General features: G+C 48.6%; 1 protein-coding gene across 6 annotated transcripts in view; it reads right to left on the bottom strand.

The window, feature by feature from the left end:
* LOC143943247 (protein-L-isoaspartate(D-aspartate) O-methyltransferase-like) overlaps window positions 1–13,499 on the bottom strand; it is a 325,651-nt gene that overhangs the window by 284,077 nt on the left and 28,075 nt on the right. For 4 of the 6 annotated variants that reach the window (XM_077464889.1, XM_077464891.1, XM_077464885.1 and 1 more), the window contains exon 2: window positions 13,187–13,338. In XM_077464889.1, coding sequence (XP_077321015.1) covers window positions 13,187–13,338 — 152 coding nt within the window. Of the gene's footprint in view, window positions 1–13,186; window positions 13,383–13,499 lie in introns of all 6 variants that reach the window. The other 2 variants (XM_077464886.1, XM_077464887.1) reach the window with 1 other exon arrangement.

Here is a 13,499-nt window from a genome sequence, read left to right as displayed (position 1 = left end):
AGTAAATGCTGCCTGGGAATGCCTGTGTCTCCCACACTCACATGCGCCTGTCAGCTCTGTGTCCCTCTATAGGCTGTGTGCATCTGAAAAAGTGCACTTTAAAGCCTGTGTAGCCTAGTGCTCCGCCCCCCCCCCTCCTCCTCCAACCACTTCCGCCCCCAACCCCCACTCGTTTTTTTTTTAAATTCTTGAGGAGTCTCCCTTACCTTATCCAGCTGGAGGGTCTGAATAACAGACCCAATCTTCACCTGTCACGGTGGGCTCCGTTAGGAAAAAAAACATCAGAGACTGGGGCCCCCTTGAATAGGGGGATCCGCAGTTCTGGGCCCGTAAAGCACCCTGCCAGGAATATGGCTGAAAAAAAACAAATACTGGATCCCAGGGTCCAGCTCTCTAAAAAGAAAAGCGTTACAGGTAAAACCTCGTTTCTTCGGACATGAGTCCCTGGTACCATCCAATTCGGCCTGGAAAAGACACCTTGAATGGATCCGGTCACATAGCTGGCCCCAGTAAGGATATTCCAGCGGAGCTCAGCACAGCACATCTTTACTTGTGACCAACACCTAAGACACTGGCGAAAAAACTGAGGTACCTCCACTAGGAGGAGGGGTTATATGGGGGATTGAACTTCCTGTCTAGGGTGTGCCAGTGTGCAATCACCTAGTGATACCCTATAACCCACCAGTAATTACTGAGTCTCTGTGTCCCGTGATGTACGAGAAAGAAAAAGGAAATATATATTGCATATTCAATTGCAACTATACGGCTGCCTGCAAAACTTTGCGACCAAAACAGGCATCAGCCGATGCACTGACGTCTACCTTGTAGAACTTGGTAAATGTGTGGACAGACAACCAGGTCGCCGCTTTACACACCTGAGCGACAGACGCTTGGTGTCAGAAGGCCCAAGACATTCCGATTGCCCTTGTGGAGTGGGCCGTCACCGGAAAGGGGGGCACCTGCCCCTTCAAGGCGTAGGTTTGTAATACAATCTGTCTGATACACCTGGAAATGGTGGCCGACAAGACCGCCATGCCTTTCTTTGGACCAGCCACTGAAACAAACAGTGAGTGACTTCCGAAAGGGAGCCGTGGCAGACAAACCTTCAGAGCCCGAACCACGTCCAGAGAATGAAGGGCCACCTTCATGGTTCTTCAGCTTAGGACACAGAGATGGTAATGCAATGTCCTCATGGATATGAAAACCCGAGACCACTTTCAGTATAAAAAAAAAAAAAAAAAAAAAAAAACGGTTGCGGACACAACACCACCTTATCCTTGTGGATAACCAGATTGGCGGCCTTGTCCTGCAAGTCGCCCTGTTCCGAAACCCTCCTGGCCAATGTGATGGCCACTAGAAAGACCACTTTCTGGGAAAGAGTCAACAGGGGAATCTCCCTGATATTTTCAAATGGCAGTTTTTGAAGTGCCGACAACACCAGGTTCAAATCCCAAGGGGGCAACGGTGGGCGCACCGGAGGGACTACATGTCGTACCCCCTGAACGAAGGTACTCACTAAGGAGTGAGACGCCAGGGGCGCTGAAAAAAAAAAAAAAAAAAAAAAAGACAGGCTGAAATTTGCCCCTTAATGGTGCTTAATGCCAATTTCTGGTCTACTCCTTGCTGAAGAAACAGCATCATCCTGGATAAAGAAAAGGAGCGTGGATGCCATCCTTTCTTCTCACACATGGAGATGTAGGCCTTCCAGGTATGATGGTATATCTTCTGAGAAGAAGATTTTCGTGCTCCCAACATAGTTGGGATCACTGACTCCGACAGACCCCGGTTTCGCAACACCTGGCTCTCAATAGCCATGCCGTTAAAGCAGGATGGAGAATCGGACCTTGAGACAGAAGGTCCTCTCGCAAGGGCAGTCGCCGGGGAGTGTCTGCCACCAGACGCACCAGGTCTGCGTACCAAGGGCGCCGAGGCCAATCCGGGGTTACCAGTATCACTGGGATCCCCTCGGCTGCCACTCTGCAGCAGGCATGGTAACAGTTTCAGTGGAGGAAAGGCCTAGATCAGCTGGTACTAATCCCATGGAGCCACCATCGCGTCTGCCCAAGGATCTCTTGTCCTGGACACGAATCTTGGCACCTTACGATTGAGACGGGAGGCCAGCAGATTTACGTCTGCTGTGCCCCACTTCAGGCACAGTAACCTGAATGTCTTCGGATGCAATGCCCATTCTCCTGGGTCCAGCATCTGTCGAGATAATCCGCCTGCCAGTTCTACACTCCCGGGATGTAAATGGCCGACAGTGCCGGAATGTGTCGCTCTGCCCACCGAAGTATATGAGCCACCTCCCGTGCAGCGGTTGAGCTCCTTGTTCCCCCTTGGTGATTAACGTATGCCACAGCAGTGGCGTTGTCTGACTGGATCCTGATCGGACGCCCTTACAGTCTCATAGACCATGTGGAGAGGCACAGCCTGATAGCTCTCAATTCGAACAAATCTGCAACTTGGATTCTTCCGTCAACCAGAGACCCTGAGCCAACTGAACCCCCATCACTCCAACCCAGTCGGATACGCTGGCGTCCGTTGTGATCACTGTTCACTTCAGGAGGTAGGAACGACTTCCCGGACTGAATCACCGGGGACCTCAACCACCAGATCAGTAAGTCTCTGACCGACTGGCTCACCTGGATCTGTCCATCCAGGGACAACTGAGATTTGTCCCATTTTGTCAAAATCTCCTTCTGCAGGACTCTGGTGTGGAACTGGGCATATGGTACTGCCTCGAAGGAGGCAACCACGAGTCCCAGTACTTGCATGCAAAATCGGTGCACTTGCGACTTGCGGTTCATAAGCAGCTTTACCGTGGATCTGAGAATCTGCAGTTTGTCCGAAGGGAGAAACACTCTCGCTTCCCTGGAATCCAGCAGCAAGCCTAGGTACTCCAGGCGCTGGGTCGGTACAATCACTGACTTCTTTTGGTTCAACAGCCACCCAAATTCTTGCAGGGTCTGCATGGTGATCACCACATCCTCCTCTAATTCTGAGGTGGAAGATGCCCTCATGAGGAGATTGTCTTGGTATCCCTCGATCGCGATCCCACGTTGCCGTAGCAACGCCAAAACCGGAGCCAATACCTTGGTAAAGACTCAGGGAGCTGATGCCAGACCAAAAGAAAGAGCCACAAACTGGTAGTGGGCTTCCCCGACTGCAAACCACAGACATTTTTGATGCCAAAGGCATATGGCTATTTGCAGGTACGCATCCTGGATGTCTAAGGATGCCAGGGAGTCCCCTTGATGGAGTGCAGCGACTACTGAGCGAACTATTTCCATTCTGAACCTCTGCACTTTTACAAAGTGATTGAGGGCTTTTAGGTCCAAGATTGGACGTACCCCTTCCTTCTTGGGAACCACAAACAGATTTCAGTAGAATCCCTGGAAGCATTTCGATTCCGAAACTGGTACAACCAACCCACGATTCAGCAGGTCCCTTACTGCTCCCAAGAGGGCCTCCCGGCGAGCCGGGGATATGGGTATGCTGGAGGGGAAGAATCTGTTTGGCGGCCAAGAGAGAAACGCTATCTTGTAGCCTATGGTTATCAGATCGCAGACCAATTGGTCGGATAACCGAGAGGACCACCGGGCTGCAAACTCCCGAAGGCGACCCCCCACCCGAGACATGGGTGGGGCAAACCTTCACGCGGTAGCACTTTTACTCGCAGGCTTGCAGTTCCAGGGTCGTTTTTGACAGTCCATGGTCGTCCTGACGGGCTGGGGGCGTTTTTTCGAAGCTTCAGGCGGACAAAAAAAAGCAGTTTGTGAACAGAAAAAGGAGGGCTGTTGCCTATGGCGTGGCTCCTTCGCCTTCCTGGCCTGTGGGAGTAGGGTACTCTTACCACCGGTGGCATTTTTAATAATGTCGTCCAAGGAGCCGGTCGCCAAGGAAGGGAAGATCCGTCAGGGCTTTTTTGGATGCCTGGTCAGCAGACCAGCATTTTAGCCAAATCATGTGCCTCAGCACCACAGCTGACACTGAAGCCCTGGATAACAGAGGGAGAGTATCTGGAGGAGCGTCACAGACGTACTTAAGGCCTTGCACTAGTTGGTCTGCTAGTTCCACGCAGACAGGAGACGCCTGTTGCTCCCCTATTTCACGGTGCAAACGTTTTGCCCACTTAGTCAGTGTCTGCGACACAAGTGCGGATGCCAGTACTAGTCGCACGGCTGACCCCACAACCGTAAACAAGGAACAAGCCACTGCCTTGGCCTTCCTGTTTATGGGATCCTTGAATGCAGGAGTCCCCTCAACTGGGATCGTGGTTACTTTCTTTTTTAACCTGGATACTGGGGGGTCCACGACCGGAGGAGCAGACCATTTTTTGAGAAGGCTCTCCTCAAAAGGGTAACACCGCCATGTATTTGAGGACAGAAAAAAGTCCATTGCGGGCGACCTCATTTTTTGTAAATGAACTTGTCAAAATAAGTCAGATAAGGGAACACCTTAGGTGAACGTGCTGGCTTTCGGGACCCAAAAGGGACCGGTACATCAGCAGAGGCATCTGCTGGCTCCTGAATCTTCAGGGTATCATGCACAGCTGTGATAAGTGCTCCAACAGGCGCTTTTTGCGCCTGGATCCGGATGGGGACTCATTCTCACTGTCTGTACGGTCCTGGTCAGCGTCATCTGACAAGACAGAGAAGGGGGTCACCAGCCTCAGCAGGGCCCAAGTCTGCGTCAGAGCTCTCCCCAGAGGACGGGAGGGGGGGGGTCCGGGGCCACTTTAGTGCACCTTTCTTCCCACGCACCGCCTCCATCTTGGCAACAAACGAATTGAGGACTGCTCTGCAGGTGACCCAGTTGCAATTGCCTGGATTTCAGGGGAAGAAACACCAGTTTCTGAAGTCATGCTGACCCTACCCTGTCTGCCACCCTAAGGGGACTTCGGACAGTGACAGTCCCACCCTCCTTGCTGTCGCTGGCTGAGGGGCTCTTTCCTGCTGGACTTACCACACTGAAGAGTTCTGCGCTGTCCTAGAAGCAGTGCCTGTAGTCCCTGTGGGCTCCTAGGTGCAGATGAAACAAAAGCTGTGTCGGTGGCACCCACTGCAATTAGTGCAAAACCGCTCTGAAATGTGCTCAGGCTTCAATAAAATAGCCGCCCAGCGTCCAGTACAAAGACATAAAAACATTGGGAAAATGGCTGTGAGAGCACAAGAGCACATGCTGCCGCTAGAGAACACTGAAAAAACACGTTCAGGCTTCCAGAAAATGGCCGCCAGTGTCCTGAATAGGAGATCACTAGGAAAATGGCCACTGAAGCCCAGGAAGGCATGCTGCCCTCGCCCACACCTAAAATGACCACCAGCAGCTCCATGAGGTACAGAAAGAAAAAGAGCAAAGCCTCACAGGCACCTTCCAGGGGCATTAAGCACAGGACACAGGACACCGCTAGGCAGCACAGCCCCCCAACCCAGGTGAGAGACCTCCAGAGAGCCCCTGTATAGGCACACACACACACACACACACACACACACACACACATGCAGCATCCCCGACAGGGGGAGGGGGGGGGATAGGGACAGGGAGAGAAGAGAGGGAGGTGAGGGACCCCCAAATCGACCTCCCAGGGAATGCCCAGCTGCTCAGCCCCACCGAGGCAGGGAGAGCTGTACTTACCAGTCCTGAAGAGCTGGGAGACATTCTATTATAGACCCACTCACTGATCAGTACAGGGTGGCTGCAGGTCTCGGCACACTGACGCAGACATCAGTAGCCTGGGATGTGTGTGCCCCGGAGCATAAAAGCTCACCAACCACCTCTGGAGCTGAGGTTTCGTCGTGGCCAACCCAACGCGGAGCTGTTGGTCTGCACAAGGCTTGATGTGGAGACTACAAGGATAAGGGTATCTAGCCTGTCACCCAGCTGGCTATTGATAGTAGATCACAGGATCATTCATCTTGCGCAAAAAGCCAAGCTTCTGCATAAAAAATTTTTTAAATAGCACGGACCGATGGGCCCACAGGTTTTTTAGGTCATTCTCCTTCACTAGGCAAAATAAAACTGAGGTCTGTTTGGCACACTGGAGGGCTGTTGCCCAAGGGATCGCCCCTTGGGCGGAACTAAGCGTTCTGAGTGTTGTGTTAAAACTAATGCCTAATATCTCCTAGTAATAGGGCAAACAACCCAATGGCTAAGAGAGGAGCTGTGTCGGTCGGTGAATATAAGAGAAATAGGATTTTTGTACTGTAAAATCCTTTTCTCTGATGTTCATTGACGGACACTGCACCTTAGTCTTGACCTTAGGGTTATATCACCATCTTTAGGAGAGGACTAGGCACAACACATAAACAGCACAGTACCGCCAAGGGGGCGGTCCTACTTGCTATAACCTCTCACTCTGCTCCCAGCAGCTCGGTTTGTCAAAAAGCAGTACAAACATAAATAGGAGGGGTGGGTGCTGTATCCGTCAATGAACATCAGAGAAAAGGATTTTACGGTGAGTACAAAAATCCTTCTCTGTCATTCATTGACGGACCCAGCACCTTAATCTTGACCTTAGGGACATCCCCAAGCAGTGTCAAAAACGTGGGGTGGGAACAGAAAGAAAATAAACTCCACCCATAACAAAAAGAACTCTGCATCAGAGGAGTCACAACCTCAAACGGTCGCCTGCAAAACCTTGTGGCCGAAGCACGCATCCTAAGATGCGCTCACATGGACCTTGTCAAATTTATTGAAAGTGTGAATGGACGACCATGTCGCCACCTTACACACCTGGGAAACAGACGCTTTATGCTGGAAAGCCCAGGAGCCATCAATTGCCCTGATAAAATGTGCTGTGACAGGAAAGGGAGGCGTCCGCCCCTTTATTGCATAAGCCTGAACCATAATCTGTCTGATCCAGCTTGTGGGATCCAAAAGGGACCGACACCTCTGTAGATGCCCCGCCGTATCCTCCATCTTTAAGGTATCCAGAACCGCTGTAATAAGTGCTCCTACTAGCACTTTTTCCTGACATGGAGTCTTCCTCCTCACTGTCCAAATGGTCCTGGTCCACATCCTCTGAATTACCAGGGGCCGCCTGCCTCAGCGGGACCCAAGTCTGAACCGTAGGTGCAGGGGAACCGGCTGCTATAACAGGGGTGTCTGGAGAAGAAGCGCCAGCCTCTGATGCCATGCTGACCCACTCTCACCCTTAGGGACCTAAGGCAAGCAACAAAAAATGCTCACCCTCCTAGCTGCCACAGGCTGACCGCAGGACTCACCACCCTGACCCAGGTGCTGCTGCCGTCCGCTCTCCCCTCTGCCTGCCACGAGGTGTTCTGTGTCCATTTTCGCGCTGTTCCAGTCTAAACCAGCCACCCAGCGCTAGAGTATAACAGACCTGTGGCTACCAGAAAATGTCCGCCGGCCGCCTCAGCAAAAGCGTCTGAAAACGCAGGTAAAATGGCTGCGGTTTACGCAGCGACCATTCTCCCCACATGGCGGCACACAGACACCAAAAAAAGCACCAAATGTAGGGAAGAACAAGCGGACCACCAACTGCCCAGCGCAGCCCCCTGTCTGGACCCAGAGGACCCCCGGCCAGGTACATGCTTTGCACACCCTATGCCCAGCCACACAGCGGCCCCTTAGAATGGGGAGGAGGGAAAATAGGCAGGGAGAGAAGAGAGGGAGAGAAGAGAGGGAGAGGGAGAGAGGGGCACTCCACAGACCCATCACCCAAGTAGCCCGGTCATGTGTGTGCCCTGGAGCATATAGCTCACTGGCCGCCCCTGGACCAGAACGGGGCCTGTGTAGATCACAGGAAGCAAAAAAGGGAGCCAGGTCCTTCTCCTAGACTAGGCAGAAAAAAATTGAGCTGCTGGGAGTAGAGTTAGAGGTTATAGCCAGTAGAACCTAAAAATGCAACACCGCAATCACTAGGAGTCAAAAGCAAAACTTGGTCACACTCTCCACTCAGGTTCCCCACTGTTTAGCTTCCAACCAGCAGTCTGTTGTGGGTTTAGTAACACTTTAGGAGTGCTCACCTGCTACCCAGGAGCTTAATTCATAAAGGGATGGGCAGATGGTTGAAAGGTACACCCCCTCCATTCAAAGATCCAGTTTCATTTATAGAATCTGTAATGAAGCTTCTATGAATGGAGCGGCTATGCGGAGAGGGCAGACTTAGTTGTGCTTTCTTGAAAAAGGCATGCGACAGCTCCTTCGTTCTAATAAGCCCTGCCTCTCCAGAAGATCAGAAGATTACAGGGGGGGGGCGGCACACATAGAGGGAGCAGGGTTTTACCTAACAGAAAAGACTTCAGCACAATGGACAAATCCTACCGATTGTAAGTTATATTTCCATTTTTTAGATTTCCATAGTTCTCCATTTCCCCCCATTTTTATGTTTACTTAGTTTTAGGAAAGTGGTTGTCAGCCGATCTGTGGCCTTTTACATCTTGAACAGTAACAAGGATAACCCCGAGTAACACCACAGTACTCAAGCAGAAGTCCAGCAGGGTGGGGCATGACCTCACTGCTCTATAACACCAGTAGAGTATAATAAAATTCCTCGTTTTGTTTTTACAAAGCAAGTTCCATCACCTTGGAGATGTTCAACATTGTTCAGTTGTTCTGTTCATTCCAGTACTATTATTAGTGCCAGTGTGTTATGTTGGCTGTGTGCCCCTGAACTGAAACCCCTCCCCTCCTTCCTACCCCTCTGAGATCAGAGTTGGTGGTAGGTGCTTACTCTTGTGGTGTCTTGAGGGCTGAAGCTGGGTGTTGAAGCCAGTGGGACCAGTGTCCCATCTCCACCCACAGCAGCATAGAGATCTTCCTGGCAGTCCAATGACCAGAGCTATTGCAATTAATCCAGGAGTGGCACAGGGACCTTGGGGGCCAGCAGCAGTATGAGCAAGTGGAAGAGACCTAAACAAAAGGCCTTTTCAGTAAAAGTGATCCGATCCGATTCAGTAAAAGTGATCCCTTTTACAGTGTTTGGGTGAGGCTACTCCCACCCAGCTGTGGTTTTGGGGCTTTCCAGTTCCTCCGAAGAGCCCGGGACCACTGTAAACATGGTGAGTAGCAATCTCCTCTGTGACTAATAAACTGGGAAATGATGAGCATTCCATCACTTCTGGGTCCAGAGCTGATATTCCCTGACTTCCTTTGCCAGGAAACAGCCAACTTGAGCATGCTTACTTATCTGCAGTGGAGGGCAGGGAAACATTAGGAGCCTAATAGACCCCTGATGTTTCTATAAAAACAACCTGTCACCTGCCCATGCTATTACATAAGATCTTGTTAGCAAGTAAGTACATCTCTCCACTGCCCGCGAATTGAACAGCATTGCATTTCAGGGTCTGCTCCCTCTTTTTCCAGGAAACTTATTGTACTTGGTTTTAAAGTATGTTTCTACTTTTACAGCCAAAGAGAGAAACAGCTATATGCTGGTTGTCAAAATTGTCAAGCCTGTAGCTTATCAATCACCTAAATCCACATCTATGAATGTTGCTTTTGAGCGTTTCTGCAGTGCTTTTTGCTGTGCTTGCCATATTTTTGGACACAAGTTTTTACCGTGATTTTACTTTTTTGTGAGATAACGTATATACAGTTTAAAAAAAAAAAAAAAGTGAGTACACCCCTCACGTTTTTGTAAATATTTTTATCATATCTTTTCATGTGACAACACTGAAGAAATTACACTTTGCTACAAAGTAGTGAGTGTACAGCTTGTATAAAAAAAAAAAAAAAACTGTAAATTTGTTGTCCCCTTAAAGTAAGTCAACACAGCCATTAATGTCTAAACACCCCTCCAAATTGGGCCCAATTAGCCATTTTCCCTCCCCGATGTCATAAGTTCTCAGGTGTGAATGGGGAGAACTTGTGTTAAAATGTGGTGTTATCACTCTCATTCTGGTCACTGGAAGTTCAACATGTCACTTCATGGCAAAGAACTCTCTGAACAAAAAAATAATTGCTACTCTACATAAAGATGACCTAGGCTATAAGAAGATTGCCAAGACCCTGAAACTGAGCTGCAGCACAATGGCCAAGACCATACAGCATTATAACAGGACAGTTTCCACTCAGAACTGGCCTCGCCATGTTAGACCAAAGAAGTTAAGTGCACATGCTCAGTGTTATAACCAGAGGTTGTCTTTGGGAAAGAGACGTATGAGTTCTGCCAGCATTGCTGCAGAGGTTGAAAAGGGGGGGGGGGGGCAACCTGTCAGTGCTTAGATCATACGCCGCACGATGTATTAAATTGGTCTGCATAGCTGTTGTCCCAGAAGGAAGCACCTTCTAAAGATGATGCACAAAAAAGCCCACAGTTTGCTGAAGACAAGCAGACTAAGGACATGGATTGCTGGAACCATGTCCTGTTGTCTTATGAGACCAAGATAAACTTATTTGGTTCAGATGGTGTCAAGCATGTGTGGCGGCAACCAGGTTGAGGAGTACTAAGACAAGTGTGTCTTGCCTACAGTCAAGCATGGTGGTAGGAGTGTCATGGTCTGGGGCTGCATGACTGCTGCCGGCACTAGGGAGCTATAGTTCATTGAGGGAACTATGAATGCCAACATGTACTGTGACATGCTGAAGCAGAGCATGGTCCACTCCCCTCGGAGATTGGGCCGCAGGGCAGTATTCCAACACGACAAGCCCAAACACACCTCCAAGATGACCACTGTCTTGCTAAAGGAGCTGAGGGTAAAAGGTGATGGACTGACCAAGCATGTCACCAGACCTAAACGCTATTGAGCATCTGTGGGGCATCCTCAAATAGAAGGGGGAGGAGTGCAAGGTCTCTAACATCCACCAGCTCTGTGATGTTATCATGGAGGAGTGGAAGAGGACTCCAGTGGCAACCTGTGAAGCTCCAGTGAGCTCAATGCCCAAGAGGGTTAAGGAAGTGCTGAAAAATAATGGTGGCCACATAAAATATTGAAATTTTGGGCCCAGTTTGGACATTTTCATTTAGGGGTGTACTCACTTTTGTTGCCAGCGGTTTAGACATTAATGGCTGTGTGATGAGTTATTTTGAGGGGACAGCAAAATTACACTGTTATACAAGTTGTACACTCACTACTTTCAGTGTTGTCATATGAAAAGATCTAAAACTAAATATTTACAAAAATATGAGGGGTGTACTCACTTTTGTGAGATACTGTAGCTGGTTTCTAAGAAGGGGGCCGGGAAGCCCTAACAAAAAAAAAAAAAAAAACCCAAACAAAAGGCATGGAGTCTCCCCAAAAATCCATACCAGATCTTTATCCGAGCATGCAGCCCAGCAGGTCAGGAAATAAAGGGGACCAATGAGTGACCCCCTCCTAAACCAGACCAGTCTGCATGCCCTCTGGGGGGGGGGGGGGGGGGGGGGCTTCTCACCCATGTAATCCGATTCCTGTGCGAGTTCACACTGCGATATGTGAACCGATCTAGGGGTGTCATTAACAGAGTATTGACACCCACAGTGGTTTGCAGAGAGCAGTGTGAACTGTCTGTGGGATAGATGTGATGCTGGAACCGGCGCTGGAATCGTGCTGGTTCCCGCATCGCATATGTGTGAATCTAAGTAAAATGCCTTATTTGTAGGACCCAAACTGGGAAATATTATTTATACACGAGGGTGCATGATCACACCATGGCCAAGCGGTCTAAGACATAACCTGTATTAAATAATATATAAAAAGAAAAACTGCCAGTAAAAGATTTGTTTTTTCAGTTAAAGGGGAGCACCTCATAAAAGGAAAAAATTGACAATCACCTAGCCACACCTAGTCATCACAATGTATCTGGATTTGGTACTTGTTTAGAATGTCATATGTCCTATATGATACTTTATTTGTATTTTAAAGCTAACGTTTAATCTGTCCATATTCTGGCAGATCATGGCTGGTGGAAGTGCCTGGCAGGGTGCTGTACATAGCTTCCTGAAAACATCCCAGCACCCTACGGAAGTACTACTCTCCAGAGCCCTCAGCCCTGATGCAAGCAGTGGTCTGGCTGTTGGGAGGAGTTATGCAAATATCAAAATGCCTTGATGGGTAGGTGTCAGCCTGGAGGAGTAGGCATTCCTTGGCGGACTGTATTTGCATTTAATGTTGAGCCTGTGTCCTGTCAGATTAGCAAACCCATCAGATCAGCGAATGGAAGTGACATTCTGTCAGCTGTGCATGCGTTCCACTACCAGGTTTGCTAATCTGACAAAACACCTGCATTCAGAAGCGCCAGTGGACATCTTACTACACCCAGCTAAGCACTTTTAGCAATGAAGTGAGCATATATAAATAAATAAACTATATTGGCATCTGTGATGCTCTTTTGATGTTAAATTTTGAAAGAAGCTGAACACCAGTAGTAAGGAAGGTGGTGGAGGCCATGTTGGTACATCCCGCAATACTCAGCGCTAAACTTTTACGCTTTCAAATTGAAACACCCAAACAACATCACAAATGTCAAAATAATATATTTATATACGCTCACTTTATTGCTAAAATTACTCTGAGATTCAAGACGTGGCTGGGTGCAGTAAGATGTCCGCTGCCGCCTGCTGACTGGAGGTGTTCTGCCAGATTAGCAAACCTGGTAGTGGTGGAACGCATGCGCAGCTGACGGAACGTCACTGTCATTCCCTGATCTGTTGGGTTTGCTAATCTGACAGAACACCTGCATCAATGAAAACATTTAAATCCAGTTTAAAAAATGTAAGGGCTAGGAAATGGCTAGATGATGCTGGATGTCCTAAAGCTAGGAAATGAGGCAGGCTCTAATTGGTCTGTGCAGCCTCTAATGCACACTGTACAAATCTCACAGTGTACAGTGAAATTAGAGTAAGCAATTTCAGTACAAGCAAGGGGCTTGTGCAACTGAAGGTATGGCTGGAGTTCAGCTTTGAGTAAACACAGTGGAGTTTCTGGCTTAGAACTTAGTTGCCTTAGTTTTTGGATAACATCATCAGTTCATTGTCCGATTTCACCTGTAGCCAAGCATGTTCTACACATTCTTAAAATCAGAAGGTTGATATAAAAAGAAGTAAAAACTGAAACCAATTCTACCAAATAACTAATCATTTCACATGGAGATTCACAGACACAAATTTATACAATTCACAGATCAAAATGATTTATTTTTGTCAGTTAAGGGTCACACTGCAGCACATTTTGTTCTTTAATCCTATCATACATTTGTCCCCAATTTGACTTTGTGATTCAAATAAACACAGACTACGACTTACTTCTAAGATTGTTAACAAGATCGCTGTGTGTTTTTCCACTTGATGTCCAAGCCATGGCTCTTGAGAACAGGAGTCCAAACGGTAATGATATTGTGGCCAGCTGTATGAAACTGCTCATGTCACAGGACCAGCGAGATGATCCACAGCCTGCTCTGTCAGTCAGAAAGAACGCATAAGCAGTGTCAGATTTCTGAGACTAGAGAGAAAAGTTCAGTTATACAAGTGAAGTCCGCTGAAAAGCTGTATTCAAATTACGTGTGCAGATAAGTCTAAGGCTGCTCAGTATTATAATGTGACACCAGTGGCCACCATC

The sequence above is a fragment of the Lithobates pipiens genome, unplaced genomic scaffold, assembly GCF_037356315.1.
Source record: "Lithobates pipiens isolate NorthernLeopardFrog02 unplaced genomic scaffold, aLitPip1_a1.2 Scaffold_30, whole genome shotgun sequence".
NCBI classification, from domain to species: domain Eukaryota; kingdom Metazoa; phylum Chordata; class Amphibia; order Anura; family Ranidae; genus Lithobates; species Lithobates pipiens.
The sequence above is the reverse complement of the archived record's forward strand: the minus strand, read 5'-3'. Positions and strand labels throughout refer to the sequence as shown.